Source organism: Myxine glutinosa, chromosome 10 (assembly GCF_964187855.1).
Source record: "Myxine glutinosa chromosome 10, kmMyxGlut1.1, whole genome shotgun sequence".
Taxonomy (NCBI): domain Eukaryota; kingdom Metazoa; phylum Chordata; class Myxini; order Myxiniformes; family Myxinidae; genus Myxine; species Myxine glutinosa.
In genome coordinates this window covers 107,324,184-107,339,786 of record NC_136270.1, presented here as the reverse complement: position 1 = coordinate 107,339,786, position 15,603 = coordinate 107,324,184, and the positions used below count along the sequence as shown (strand labels likewise).

The window sequence follows — 15,603 nt, the reverse complement described above, 5'->3', positions numbered from 1 at the left end:
AAAAAAGGTGATCGGTTCCCGGTAGGGTGCATCAAACGCCCTTAGGTTCTTGGATTTTAATGTCTATCTATCTATAATTCCAGTAATCTCTGTGTGTCTGTGTGTCTGTGTGTTTGTTTGTCTGTGACCGCTGTTTCTCGACAACCACGGGTCCGATATACTTGAAACTTGCCAGGTATATTGCTGGGGACCCGAGGATGTGCCTTTTCAAGGTTTCATATTAATCGGACAAGTACTTACCGAGCTATGTCCAAAAAACGCTTCAACCAATCAGAGAGCAGCGAGCTATCACGTGTGCCGAACGTGGCGATCAGACTCTGCCTCGGACGGCACATTTGACAGCGTATTCATTTATTTCACGTTGGAAAACTATGTTGCCGTTAAACTATGTTTTAAAACGAATTCAAACTGCGATTAAATTAAAACGATTCATCGTAACTGCGATTTGCGAACTTCCGGACAGTGAAGACTTCACTTCCGGCAGCCAATCACAGAACGCTTTGTTGCGTAGGCGTGGCCGATGTGAGACGAGCGGAGCTGAGCGCGTTACGAGCTGACCGCCATTACGGTACGGTTCGTAATTCGATTTCTTCCGGAGAAAATAATAATTTCTCGATTTCATATGCGCATTATTTCTCCCAATTCAGTCAGAGCGAAGGGCGGAAGCGAAGAGCGTTGTTTTTTTTGTTTACGGGCGTACGGGCGGGGTAGAGCGTACGGGTAGCGTTTTTTTTTTTTTTGGCAAGGAACGGGCACCCACGTACGGGCAATGCCCTAGTTCTCTCAAATGTTACACTTGTTGGTAGAAGTATGTATGCAAAAAATAAATGAAATCAGAGGTGGTCCTGGGTGGCCACCGGCCACTTTTATATATTTAGGGCCATTTTCGGGGCCGCACTATGTAAAAATGTTTGATTTTGTTATTTTACACCCAAACCTAGTCATGTTTGGTATCAAATTGAAGGTCTTGATGAGAGGAATACAAACATAACAATTTTATGCAAAAAACGATGGTTTGATAATTAGTTTGTATTTTTACATGAATGAAATCGGAGGTCTAATCGTGGGTCCCATACTAGTAGTCTAATAATATCCTTTATTTTCTTTCAGATGGCAGATAAGAAGACCAGATTAGCAAGTGCCATTTTTGGTCTTGGCAATGCTTTTACAGAAGCAGATGGTACATTGACAGGAGTCCGCCTCCCAACTTGCCGGCAGGTTCTTCGATGCGTGATGTGGTACATCCAGAAAGAAATATGTGAAGGCAAACAAACTCAGCCACTGAAATGGAAATCTGCCAGCATCGTCCTTATCCAGCTGAAAAAATTCTACACTAAAGCAAATATTCCTATGCTTTCAGACCATCAATGCTGCAAACTAATACTTGACCTTCTTAATGACAATAACAAATTGCGTCAAATACCTGTTTCTCGCCGAGAATCTCCAAGCACTTTGGCTAAGTTGCAAACCATGAATGAACGTCTTGATAAGACCTTTGGTGTATGGACAAAAGATGCAATGACAAACATTAAGAATGAGGAAGATAGAGTATTTTTAGAGTCAATGAAATCTGACAGAGTAGCCTCATTTGGTGGTGTTGACAAGAAGAAAGTTGATAAAGATCATAGAAAAGAAAAACGCCTCTTAGCGGAAGCTTCAAGACGAGAACGTCATGAATCATCCAGTGTACAAGAGATGACAATTAGTTCTGTATGCTCTGATGATAGTGACTCTGCAGATAGCTTGGAAGAAACTGAAGAAGAGGCGATTCCAGAGTTTCAAAGGAAGCGTAGTCACCACAGATCAACATATGCAGGTACATCTGCCTTTATTCCTCATGATATTCTGAAAAGACATTCAGTTGTGTCTGTTGCTACTCGACTAAACATAACTCCTGTTCAACAGGTTGCGCTCACCAAAGCTGTAATTCAAGAGGCAGGAGGTGATCCACGTCGTGTGGCCAAGTCGTACTCAACTGCTGATAAGGCTCGACGATCAATAACAAGTGCTATCGCCAAAGATATTCAAGAAAATTGGATCGCCCCAACAGCTGCAACACTTCACTGGGATGGCAAGCAGATACCAACGCTCACAAACAAGAATGTCAAGGAAGAAAGATTGCCAGTGTTGGTTGGGAATGCCACTGATGTAAAGCTACTGGGGGTGGCTAGATATCCTCCTGGAAGTGATAGGTCATCAGGTGACATCATTGCCGAGCACACTTACACGTATCTACATTCATGGAAGTGCAAACAATCAGTTGTCAACTTATGTTTTGACACAACAGCATCAAACACTGGACACGTTACAGCTGCCTGTGTTACCATTCAATCAAAACTGGACCGTGCTCTTCTGTGGTGTGCATGTCGCCATCATGTTGGAGAGGTAATCCTGGATCATGTGTTTGACGTTCTCAAAATTGAGGCATCAAAGTCTCCAGAAGTATCTTTGTTCCAAAAATTCCAGAAGAATTGGGAACGCATATCGCATGCAAAGAATGAAAGTTTAACCAAAATTGACATTTCCATGTACAATGACTATGCACAACAGCTGCTTTTATCCTGCAAAAACAAGGTTTTAAGCACAATCCGCACAAGCGCTTCATACTGTAGGGAAGACTACAAGGAAATGGCACAACTCTGCCAGGTAGTCCTCGATGATGATGTCACAAAACAAGGAACACTCCACAGACCAGGGGCCATGCATAAAGCAAGGTGGATGTCAAAGATTCTTTATTCCATCAAAATATGCCTACTTGAAGAGCAAATTTCTCTACTACCTCGAGGAACTGTAACAACACAACATCAACAGAAAAAACTGAAGGAGTTTGTTGTTTTTGTTGTTTATATTTATTGTGATTGGTGGCTCATATGTCAGTCTGCTTCAAATGCCCCATGGTTTGATTTGTGCTTTTACAAGACTCTGCTCAACTATAAAGCTGTCAACTCAACCATTTCAGTCAGCGCTGTGAAAGCCTTTGATAGACATTTGTGGTATTTAACCCCAGAACTGGTTGTTTTGGCACTGTTCAGCAATGCAATTCCTCAAAAGGATCGTCGTGCCCTTGTAGATGTGTTACTGGCCATACAACCAGATGAAATGCCAAGCACTCCAAAACACCGCTACGGTTCTGGATATGGCAAACCGTCATTTCCAAAAATTACAGAAGCGACAACCCTGGCTGATCTTGTGAACGAGGACTCGTGGTTTACAGTAAACCTTCTTCACCTAGATATGACCTTCCTAACAGAGGATGTTGACACTTGGCAGAACAATGAGCACTTCAAGGCAGCCAAGTCCATTGTGGATGGGCTTAATGTTGTGAATGACCCTGCGGAGAGAGCAGTAAAGCTCGCAACTGATTTTGTCTCAACTGCAAGAAGAGAAGACCACTTCCAAAATCTTCTTCAAGTGGTTGAATGTGACCGCAAAGCGAGGCCAAATTTGCGGAAACGAGCAAAGTTGGAGTAGTGACATTGGCGTTGTGCTTAATACATTTTCAAACTTTTAATCAATGAAAGTACAATACTACAACACTGTACTACAACTTTGTAATATGAAGAACGATTTTGGTTAATTTTACATTGACATGTAAGGTTGTTTTAACTGTTTGATATTAGGCATTTAGTAAAAGTAGGACTTTACTTTTGTATATAGGTATAATGGTTAATTTTACATTATCTTGTAGTTAATTTTACATTATCTTGTAAAGTAGTTTAGCTGTGGCCCTAAATGGCCCTAAATATATAAAAGTGGCCGGTGGCCACCCAGGACCACCTCTGATTTCATCTATTTTTTGCATACATACTTCTACCAACAAGTGTAACATTTGAGGGAATAGACATTAAAATACAACAACTTTTTGAAAATCATGGGGCGTTTGATGCACCCTAGTTCCCGGCGGTTCGTGATTCATAAGGGAAAATTTTACGAACACGAATGTACATCATTACAGTTTCATTTAAGACGCTTATAGGTAAAATAACAACATCAACAGCAGGCAGTTTCCAATTTTTATTGAAGATACGGTACATACAGTATGAAGTAACTTTTGATGATGATGATGATGATAAATTATGATCATGGTAATGATTTACAGTAGAGTCCAGGAAACTAATCTGAAGAGGATGCAGGTGAGATCGTTGATGAGTCGTGCACCAAAGCGGCTGCAGGCGAGGGCGCTGAAGGTGTTGAGGTGGAGGGGCTGGGGCAAAAAAAAAAAAGGATAATCGTGAGCTGTTTCGCTGAGTACTGTAGATTTCTGTGCAACTGTTTGTATGGCAGCAACACATCATCCAACCCCTCTTGAACCGAAGGTACAACCTTGAAACCTGTCAGTGACCAATCTCATATCCTGCAGCACCTTGGCTGAACTTGATGGTCAGGTTGGGCCTTGCCACCTCTGCCTCCTTTTCACTGCCCTCCTCCTCCTCCTTGGAAGCCTCAATGATGGCCTTCAACTCCTCCTCAGTCAGCTCCTTAACATGTGAGGTGATGAGCGTCTCTTATTTCTCAGGCTGCATGCCATTGAAGCCTTCCCCTTCCATCTCCCATGCCAACCCGGCCATTGTCCACCTCTCTTCCATAGTGTCGGCAAACCTCTGAAGTCATTGACTACCGTTTTCGTACCATAGTCATTGACTACCATTGGCCATATATTGTGCGAGCAAGCATTGATGGTGGAGGCTTTGACCTCATCAAGAGAGTCCTTAATGGCACTGATACAGTGCGTGATGTTGAAGTCCTTTCAACATTCCATGACTGTATGTGCATGATCAAACTTGATGGCATCCAAGATGTGACGGAAGGTGCGGAAGATGTAATAAGTTTTAAAGGTTGAAATCACCCCTTGGTCGAGTGGTTGGATCAGGGACGTGGTGTTGGGTGGCAGGAAGATGACCTCGACATTGGCATGGGCCAGCTTCAGCAGTGGCATGGAGTGGCCAGGAGCATTGTCCATCAGCAGGAGAACCTTCAAGGAGAGGTTATTGTCTGCCAAGTACCTCTCCACTTGAGGGACGAAACAGTTGTGGAACAAATCCATGAATATGGGAGCTGTTGCCCACGCCTTATTGTTCGCCCTATAAAATACGGGCAGAGTTTGCTTGTTTTTGCCCTTGAGAGCATGTGGGTTTAGGGAACCATACAGCATCATTGGCTTAATCATGTTGTACAATTTGGCATTGGCGCAGAGAAGAATAGACTCCCAGTCCTTAGCAGCCTTGAAGCCCGATGCTGTCCTCTTTCGCTTCGAGACGAAAGTCCTCATGGGCATCTTCTTCCAGAACTCGTCTGGATTGAAGATCTGCTCTGGTAGATGCCCCGGTAGATGCCCCTTCTTGTTGATGAGCTGCACGAGTTCAGCAGGGAAACTTTGAGCTGCCTCTTGTTCCACTGAGGCATGCTCGTATGTGAGCTTTACGTTGTGGAGACCGTACCACCTCTTGAAGTGGTGAAACCATCCCCTGCTGGCTTGGAAGGAATTAGGGCCACACATATCCGCATCACTCTTACTCACATCACTCGTGTTTGCAGTACCATCCACACCAGCCAGATGATTGTACATACACTTTGCCTTTTCACAAATCAGAGGTGTGTGTCCACCCTCAGGAGAGCCAGGAAACAATAATTCTCCACTCTCAAGAGTGAACTCTCAAACCTGTCTCCCTCTTCCAAATCCTGGCGGCATCTGGTCAAATCTGTTTCTGGTGTTTGTTCCCCCTCCATCCCCTCCCTTACCTCAAACGGCTACACAGCTGACTCCACACGTGAAAAAGCTGAATGCCTCAACTCTGTGTTTGCCTCAAAATTGTGTGTTCCAAACCCGTCTCTCTCTGTACCCACCGTACCCAGTCGTACCCAGCTGCTCCTGGACTCTGTGTCTTCTCTCCTGACAAGGTGGAGAAGTTTCTGTCAATCCTCGACTCTGATTCTGCAACTGGACCAGACGGCATCAGCCCACGGGTACTAAAAATCCTGCTTTGCCGCTCTTTCACACCCTCTCTCTGGTCTCTTCACCCTCTCTTTTGCTCAAGGTCATCTCCCTTCAGCTTGGAAATCAGCCAACATTACCTCTTCACACAAAAAGGTGCAAAAACAGATCCTTGCAACTACAGACCAATCAGCCTGCTCCCAAACATCAGCAAAGTCATGGAATCCATCATTGCCTCTGATATCAAATCCTTCCTCTTCTCCAATGGCTTGATATCTGGTCATCAATTTGGATTCAGACCAGGTCACTCTACTCTGGACATGCTGCTTCTGCTGTCTCAACAATGGATGGAGGTCCTCAATGTCAAACAGGAAATTAGAGCTGTCTCCCTTGACATATCACGTGCCTTCGATACAGTCTGGCACCCTGCTCTGTTCACCAAACTCTCCTCCAATGGTATCAATGGAAATCTTCCTCTCTGGTCATAGTCATAGTCAATGTGTGGCCCTGGATGGATTTCTCTCATCTCCCCTTCCTGTTCAGGCTGGAGTTCCCCAAGGCAGTGTTCTGGGCCCTTTGCTTTTTCTGGTCTTCATCAATGATCTCTCCGACTCTCTGGAAAATCCTCTCTATCTCTTTGCTGATGACCCCACTCTCTGCCGCTCCATACCTCATCTCTCAGATCGGCAGTCTGCAGCCTCCTCACTCACTCTCTGCAGACCTGGACAAAATCACAGACTGGTCAAACAAGTGGAACATGTCTTTCAATCCTGACAAATCTCACACTCTCACTATGTCTCTTCAAAAAGACTGTCTGGACAACCCTCCCATCTACTTTCTCAACAATCCTCTCAATCTCTTGGGTCTCACAATCTGCCATGATCTTTCCTGGGAAAAACACATTTCCAAGCTGGCCTCCAAAGCCAGTTGCCGACTGGGCATTCTCCGTCGTGTGAAGTCCTTCCTTGGCACGCTTGAGCCCCTCACCACATACAAGGCTTTCATCCGCAGCTCAATGGAATACTGCTCTCCCCTCTGGGCTGATGCTCATGCCTCACACCGAGCTCGGCTTCACGCTGTTGAAGCCAAAGCTTTCAGAATCATTGGAATCTCCTGCGATGAAACTAACTCTGAGGTCCTTTCACTCACTCACCACAAGCAGGTTGGTGATCTTTCTGTCTTCTACCGACTCCTCTCTGGCCTAGCCCCCCCCCCCCCCCCCCCAGCCCTGTCTGTGCTCTGTCCCCCAAATACTCCTACAGGTCGCACAAGATCTGCCTGCAACCCTCTTCTGGTGAAACTGCCAAGATCAAGACTCTCTGCTCACCTTCACTCTTTCATTCCTCTTTTCTCCCGCCTCTGGAACAAACTCCCTCACTCTCTTCAATCCCACTCATCCCTCCAGGTCTTTAAAACAGCTGTTCACCACCATCTCTTATCTTCCCCCATCCAAAACCTTGATCTTTTCTATCCCTGTTAATTCACCCCAGATCCACATTTCTGAAATACCGACTTCTTTGTCCATGTGTTGTTTTTTTTTACCTCTCCCACTCACCAACCCCCATCACACGCCTCCTACCCCCAAGCCCTCTACCTCCCACATATCTTCCGATATCCCTGCTCTCAAATGTTGTACTTGTGTGCTTCCCCCTCTCTCCCCATCTTGTATCCCGCTCCCTTTATTTTGTCTTATGTGTCCGTTTGTTTTTTTGTCATTAATGTTAGCTCTTACACGAGCCTCGATCTTGTATACAAAATAAAAAATAAGGCACATTTCTCCGGGCATTGTCCTCTACCCACACATTTAATTCCTTCTCCATTGCTTCGACGTGCATGTCCCGGACCTGGGTAACCACTTTAGTGCTAGGTACTTTGCTCGCCGTGACACCTCCGCGAATCGCCTTCTTATTCTTCATTATGTCGCGCCTAGTCGACTCGTTCACGCCATAGTGCTTTCCCACAGAGGCCGCACTCTCACCCCCTTGCAGTTGGTCAAGCAGCTCCACTTTCTGGCTCAGACTCATGACTTTTTTCTGCCTCTTGGGAGCAGACACATCTCCTACAATACTCCTCGTATGCTTAGGACCCATGATCGAATAATGTGTGCAAAAGTTCACGAGTGCGAAGAATCACAGCAGATCAAGGCAGAAGCACGAACGATGATTGCAAAAAGAATGGTACCGAGGAGTAAAAAATTAACGAGACACCTCTCATCCATGACACCCTCCCCACAGTTATATCAGAACAAGCTGATTCGTCACAGTCCCGGAATGTTTAACCCCAATTTGGGGCCGTTCAAAAATTATGTAACGCTATTTTTTTATGAAGGCCAATTGCAGGTATGCTAAACCAGTACTGAGGACATGCTCCACATTAATAACCATGCAGGGCTTGTGGGTAGATGGAGGAGGGGTGGGTAGTGTGCCTATTGTTTGTGGGAGATGGCGGTGGTGGGGAATGTTAAACATGCATGTAGAGCTGCTGTATCAAAGATTTTTAGAACTGTTATGCGGGCGTCTTGTGTGCAAGTGATTTACACAGCTGCTGGCAAATGGTTTGCAAGGATGGTGAACTATTGTTTTGGAACTGTTATGCACTCATCTCATGGTATATGGTTTACTTGGGCAGTGAAAGACTGTTTTAGAACTGTTATGTACGTGTCCCATGGCAAATTGTTTGTGTGGGCAGTGAAGGATTGTTACCTCCACTACTGAAGATGGATGGAGGTTATGGTTTCATCCCTGTCTGTTTTTTTGTTGTCTGTTTGTGAACAACATATCTCAAAAAGTTGTGGACGGATTTGGACGAAATTTGGTGTAAAACGTTGGGTATGTGACACAGACGAAATCATTCGATTTTGGTGAAGATCCGGATCTGGATCTGAGAATCTTCCGATTGATTCTTCACCATTGAGAGATAGGGCAAAAAGCAATATATTGTTACGTTTGTGGGGGGTAGATGATGAAATACCATAGTAGAGATAGGGTCGTATCGGTATAGCAGGACCGTGGAGGAGTATGAGGCATCTCGATGTATTAAGTAGGGAAACCGGAGCTTACGTTGTATACGTGTCTTCACACGAGGGGTGAAGCTACGGTAATTAGATAGGGGTTAAGATTAGTTCTTCCCCAGTATGTGATTGCCCTTGGTGGTTTTTCCCTATGTTGTTACAATTATAACAAGGCCGGCAATAAAAACCCTCGTACAACAACAATAACAACAACCGTCCATTAACCAACTTTAACCGGTTAATTGCCGACAGAAGCCCGAACATTCTCGATCGACAACTAAACCCCACCTCCAAAGGTTCTTAACCAGCGGGCCACACCCCGAGCTTCGTCATTGGTCGTGGAGACATGGGGTGATTTGACGGAGCTCGACCATTGGTCGGGGTGATGTCAGAGATAGAGAAGGTTCGAGCAGCAAGAGGAAGAGTCTCTCTCTCTGGGTCTTTTGTCTCTTGGTTGGTTCATGCACTTGGTGAAGGAGCTAGTTTTTGCTCTGTGCATGCTTCTGAGAGGAAAACTGAGAGACAGCGGGTTGGATCATTTTTATTGAGCAGGAAGAAGAAGAGTCTCTCCCTCTGAGTCTTTGTTCTCTCTCGGTCGCTTTTGTCTCTGGCTTTGGCTGCTTCTGGCTGGGGTGCACTTGTGAGGAGACTTTTCAGAGCTTGTGGAACTTGCAACGTTGGAGGAGGGGGTGTTGTTGGATTGTGGTGCTCTTCGGGGGAGCTGTGGTCCACGTGGCACTTGACGGTGGAGAGCGAAAGGCGGCTGTCTTGGCTGCTTACTTCGCGCCTGGGCGTTTGACGTGCGGTTTCAGCGCCATTGTTGGGACGCTTCCCATGCAAGTGGCTATACCGGCGGCAACGACCAACAAGCCCCGCAACGCATTTTCGACCAGAACTGAGTGCCGGTCGTTTAAAAAGGGAACATTTGTTTTTATTTTATCTTTCCCCTTGTTCGTCTTTGGAAAGGGTGATGGAGAGGAGGATAAGGAAGAAGGTGAAGATCGACGAAATGCAGTTTGGATTTATGCCAGGAAGAGGAACGACAGCCACGCTCTTTATTGTGAGGCAGTTGCAGGAGAAGTACATGGAGAAGAGGAAGAAGTTGTTTCTTGGGTTTGTTGATCTGGAGAAAGCATTCGATAGGGTTCCACGCGAAGTATTGACATGGGCATTGAGGAAGTTAGGAGTGGAGGAACGGTTGATCAGAGTAGTGATGGCAATGTACAAAACAGCGCGCACAGCTGTAAGGACGAAGGACGGGAACAGTGGTGAGTTTGAGGTGAAGGTGGGAGTGCATCAGGGGTCGGTACTAAGTCCACTACTATTTGTAGCTGTCATGGAGGTGCTGGCTCAGAACGTAAAGGAGGGTTTACCGTGGGAGTTGTTGTATGCAGATGATCTGGTGTTGATTGCAGAAAGTATGGATTGACTGAAGGAAAAGATGAACAAGTGGAAGGAATGTATGGAGACAAAAGGTCTGAAGGTGAATATTGGAAAGACGACGGTGATGGCAAGTGGTAAAGCATGTGGTGAGGTGGAAAGAACTGGGAAGTGGCCATGTGCTGTGTGCAGGAAGGGTGTCCGAGTGAACTCCATTCATTGTACAATGTGCGCTGAGTGGGTTCATCAAAAATGTAGTGGTCGGAATGAATGAATGAATGAATGATCGTTTTAAGGCCATTTTCCCAGCTAGAGCGGGGGTTGGCCTTGCGGGCCCCATGACAATCATGGTTCCCTGTTTGAGGCAATGTTTTTATGGCCGGATGCCCTTCCTGACGCCAACCCTTAGTCGCCTATTACGATGCGCAGGGATACGGTGTACCTATTCTAAACCGGGGTACACACCGGGATCATTCATCCCAGCAAGCTGGTACTCAATTTGCCGACCTCGGAAGGATGACAGGCTGAGTCAACCCCCTGGCGTTAATTCAGCGATCGACCGGGATTCGAACCCAGGATCATAGGATCCCAAGCCGGCACCCTAACCGCTAAGCCAACACCAGACCAAGGGGGTCTGAGAGGGTCATTATCCATTGTGGCAGCTATATTCAAATGTAAGGTGTGCACAGAGGGAGCTGCAGATGGAGGAAATGTTGAGTTGGATCTTGGAGACGGCGTGAAGCTGGAAGGTGTGAAAACATTTTGCTCCCTCGGAGACATGCTGAATGGAGAGGGTGGATCAGAATCGGCAACGGTTGCTAGAGTGAGATGTGCATGCAAGAAGTTTCGGGAACTGAGTGGCGTGCTGATGAGGAGGGGAGTGTCGTTGAAGCTGAAGGGAAAAGTGTATGCTGCATGTGTGAGAAGTGTTATGATTTATGGGAGCGAGACATGGGTAATGAACGTAGAGCAGCAACGAAGGCTGGAAAGGGTGGAAATGCGAATGGTTCGGTGGATGTGCAGAGTATCGTTGAGAGAGAGGAAGACCAATGATGAATTGCGAAAGATGATGGGAATAGAGCCTGTGATTGATGCTGTGAAGAGGAACAGGTTGAGATGGTTTGGTCATGTGTTGAGGAAGGATGAAAGTGACTGGTTGAGAAGAGTCATGGAAATGAATGTAGAAGGAAGTAGAGGAAGGGGAAGACCGAGAAAGACTTGGCTAAAGATGGTGGAAGAAGAAATGCGGGCAAGGGGGTTAACAAGGAGAGATGCAGAAAATAGGGCAAAATGGAGAAGATTGTCATGGGGACCGCAAGGCTAACAGCCACTCAGGCAGGGAAAATGGCCTTAAAATGCATGTTGTTGTTGTTGTTTTGTTTCCCCTTGTTCGTCTTTGTGTCTGAGTAGAGGATCCTCAAGTAGGAAATATTAGACTTACCTCACCTTTCATTTTTATCCCTTACTTTTACTTCCATTAAATTAATTATTGTTGCATTTTATTTGTCTTGTGTGTTTCTTTGTCCGTGGGTCCGAGAATAAACCAGTGTGGCTTTCGTCCAGGTAAGCACCTCGCTGCCTTCATTACCACGTGTGCCAAAAAGTACCGCCAATTTTCGGGCTGTCACCTCGGGAGTAAAAACCATCAGTCATTCGTCACTCAGTGGTCTTAACCGCTGGGTGACAGGACAATGTGATATATTCATGATCCTGGAAGTACTGCAGATAGCGATGATGCGTTGTGAGTATCAAGGAGGAATTAACACCTCTATTGTTCGGACTGAGAGTTGTGCTAACTACCCTAGTTGATGTAGCTTCATCTTCTACTCCAAATCGACTTATCTATGAATGAAAGAAAGAACAAGAATGACTTCACTGTTGCCACAACCTGCGACAAAATCCGGTAACGGGCCGATTGGGAAACACACATTTAAAGCGCTCTAAAAGATTAACAGCGTGATTGGGAAACACATTTAATGCGCTATTAAAAAAATTAACTAGACACCTCTCATCCATGACACCCTCCCCACCGTTATATCAGAACAAGCTGATTCGTCACACAGTCACGGAATGTTTAACCCCAAAAATTACGTAACACTATTTTATTTGGAATGTGAATACCAGGCATGCTGATAGGCTTGATTAAACCTTACTAATTCGACATTGATTACATTTTTTGGGGGTCCCTCACTCGACTCAAACAAAGACGATGGAAATCTGACGCAACAAACCCAGGCAGTGTATAAGCAGCAGAGGCCTACTGGCCTGATGTCTTTGGCCCACCATAAAACCAAGATGGCGGTCATATTATTTCGTCTGAATGCCATGGTGGGTGCAGTCGAGCGATAAATGTGGGTGGGGTATGGCAGCTGTCCGACCAATGGGTGCACATTTCAAATATCAACCCCCAACAAGAACAACAAGAGCAACGTATAGCTCTTGTAGACCTGCGATGTGTTGCAGGTAAAAATGGGAAAATAAGCCAATTTGACCTGTACTCCACATCGACTTGTCGGCCAAAAAATACGGTGTCAAGGACATTAGTAGTGGACAAATACAAGTACAGTACATGTAGTAGGGGGGATTTTAAACCTGGGTTAACAGCATCATGGACCATTAGTTCAGGTGGAAATGCTGAACAGGCAAACCCAAAACATATTGTATATTTGGCCTTATTACATGCATATTATGTACCTCTTAAATGTAGCCTCTTAGCAGCATTCCTAATGACCATATGTATACCTTTAGCCCACTCCAGGCTTTCATATTGTGTGTTTAACCCAACCCTGAACATGTACAGAGACTTTAATGTGTACAGCACTATCATTGTGCATATCATTTCATACACTAATGTAGATTTTTAATAATGTACAATAATTGTGTTCACAATCTTTGAAGGAAACTAATGTTAACTGTGATACAGAGCAAAATTCAATCATCTTTCTTGCTTGGATAAATGTATGCCTGCCAATATACTCTTCAACATTGCCTTTAACTTTTATTCCCCGACCAAACAGCCCATCCCTCCTGCTCTGGCATTCTTTCTTGGTCCAGGAAACGAAGACACGATTTTGTCAAGTCTCCCTTCTTCGCCATCATGTTCTTCCCCTGCAGCTAGTTCAACACCACCAGATAGCCCTTTTCATTTACGAGGCCATGCATGGTTGTTCAGTACCCCGATGGTGCGGTCCTGCATCGCAATAGTCACTGTTGCATCGGATCTCTGCCTTTACCTGTTTACCTTGGTCTTGGCTCAACACACTCTTGGTAATAATGATGGTTGATTTCTTCTCGTCGTGTTGCAGACGTTCACTTAATTGCATGCACTTATTTATGATATTTTATATATTACATGAAAGAAGAATTGTTGTAATTCTCACATGAACAACAATGTGTCATTGAAATGGAACAACAACTGCACTGCAACTGCACAATATTTTTGGGATGATCAACAGCAATGGTGTAAACTGTAAAGTGATTCAGGGGTGGAACCTGCAAAGTGGATTCCAAAATATTCTGAATTATTAGAGAATATCAAAACGAATTATTAGAGAGGAAGAAAAGGAATCTGCAAAAGAGGATACAGAGAAAGAGAGAGATATGTAGAGATAAAGACCTGTTAAGAGCATGTGATTTTAAAAGTAGTCTCCCAAAAATCCAGGATTACCAGCCACCACCACTCTTTTCATGTGGAATTCTGTCCCAGTGTTCAATTGCACCCTTCCTTCCAGGACGACAACCAGGTGTTGCATCACCTTGATCCGTCTTTTCCACCCCCATCAACCCAACCCTTTTACTTTCAAGTTACTAGTTTCAGTTTCAAGTTACTCTTTCCTTATCTCTCTCTCTCTCTCTCTCCCTTCTTTTCCTATTTGTTCATTCCCTTCTTTGTTACTTCCACCACCAAATATGGACGGAGGTTGTGTTTTCACCTCTGTTTGTCTGTCTGTCTGTGAGCAGGATATCTAAAAAGGTTATGGACGAAATTTGGTGGCAGGTTGGTTGTGTGACAAGGGCCAATTGATTAGATTTTGGTGAAGACCTTTATCTGGATTCGGATGCGATAATTTTTAAGCGATTCTTTACGATTGAGAGATAGGGCCAAACACAATATATAGCATTATATTTTAAACAGTTGTGGACTGATTTGGACGAAAATTGGTACCCACCAATTTGGGTAGGTGGTTTTAGCATAGGAGACACCCAGCCTAGCACCCACATGAGGGGCTGCACTCTGCGAAGCACAGTTTATAGTCATTTCGGGAATCCAACCCAGATGAGAGTTTAAAAAAACAAACAAGTGTGCTACCTCTGCACCATCATATAGAAGTACAGGAGGTACAATCACAAAAAAACGAAATATTTCAAAACAAATGACATTGAGAAGTTAATTTCTGTGCATTTTGGCGAACAGTCTAACCTAAGAGAGCCTTGTTTGAGTGCATCGGATGCATTGTGTAATTTTAAATAAATGAACGAAGGTGATGTTTTAATTTACACCTCATTATAACATGTTGGTTGAAAAGATGTACATTATTACAGCTTTCTTGTACTAAGTCAGACTCTACTTAAAGCACGTCCGTTCGACACTCAGACTCCTGCATGGCCCCTGCCCTGATCTAACTCATTGAATGCAGTGCAGAAAATAGTTACTCGAGTATGGAATATGTTCATCCTGATCCATCAATAGAAAGTAGAGGCTGAACTTTGGAACTCGGAGAATCAAATGGATTTATTGTATCATTATTCATGTATTTTCATAGTTACGTGTTGAGCAGGTTCCTTCTGTTTTTGACCGATTTCCCTTTTCATGTATGCTCAAAGTAAATGTCATGAACCGCCATTGATATGCACTGCTCTGCAATTTTTTGTAAAACATCATCTAAAGCAGGAAATCGCAGTCCATTGCTCCTTCAGCTTGTGTTTGGGGGTGTTTGGCACACTGACCGCGCGGGTTGGTGAGAGCGAGCAGCCACTAGAATGGAATGCACAGCAAGCAGTCAGTGGAAAAAGAAAAGTCTTCAATCACTCAACCAAACAACCAGTTCAAAAGAACACAAATTCCAAATAGGTATGAGGAAAAAAGGAAAAGCACTCAAAATAAAGCTTGTCCTTCCAGCCTACATGGAATAAACTGCATGTGGAACCAGGAACAGAGACTTATAATCGTGAGGATTAGTAAAGACTTGTGAATCCATGTAGGTGTACATGAGTCTATATCTTAGAGTTACTTTCAACCCTTCCTCCGGAGGGTAAAGTCTTTAAGACCGATAGGGTAGCT

The 15,603-nt window shown here is 44.6% G+C and overlaps 1 protein-coding gene across 1 annotated transcript in view; it reads left to right on the top strand.

Annotated features, from left to right (window-relative positions):
• Nucleotides 1–15,165, top strand: part of LOC137433878 (uncharacterized) — a 55,697-nt gene extending 40,532 nt beyond the window's left edge. The window contains exon 5 of the mRNA XM_068126317.2: nucleotides 13,340–15,165. Coding sequence (XP_067982418.1) covers nucleotides 13,340–13,606 — 267 coding nt within the window. The 3' untranslated portion in view covers nucleotides 13,607–15,165. The remainder of the gene's footprint in view (nucleotides 1–13,339) is intronic.
• Nucleotides 15,166–15,603: the final 438 nt, after the last annotated feature.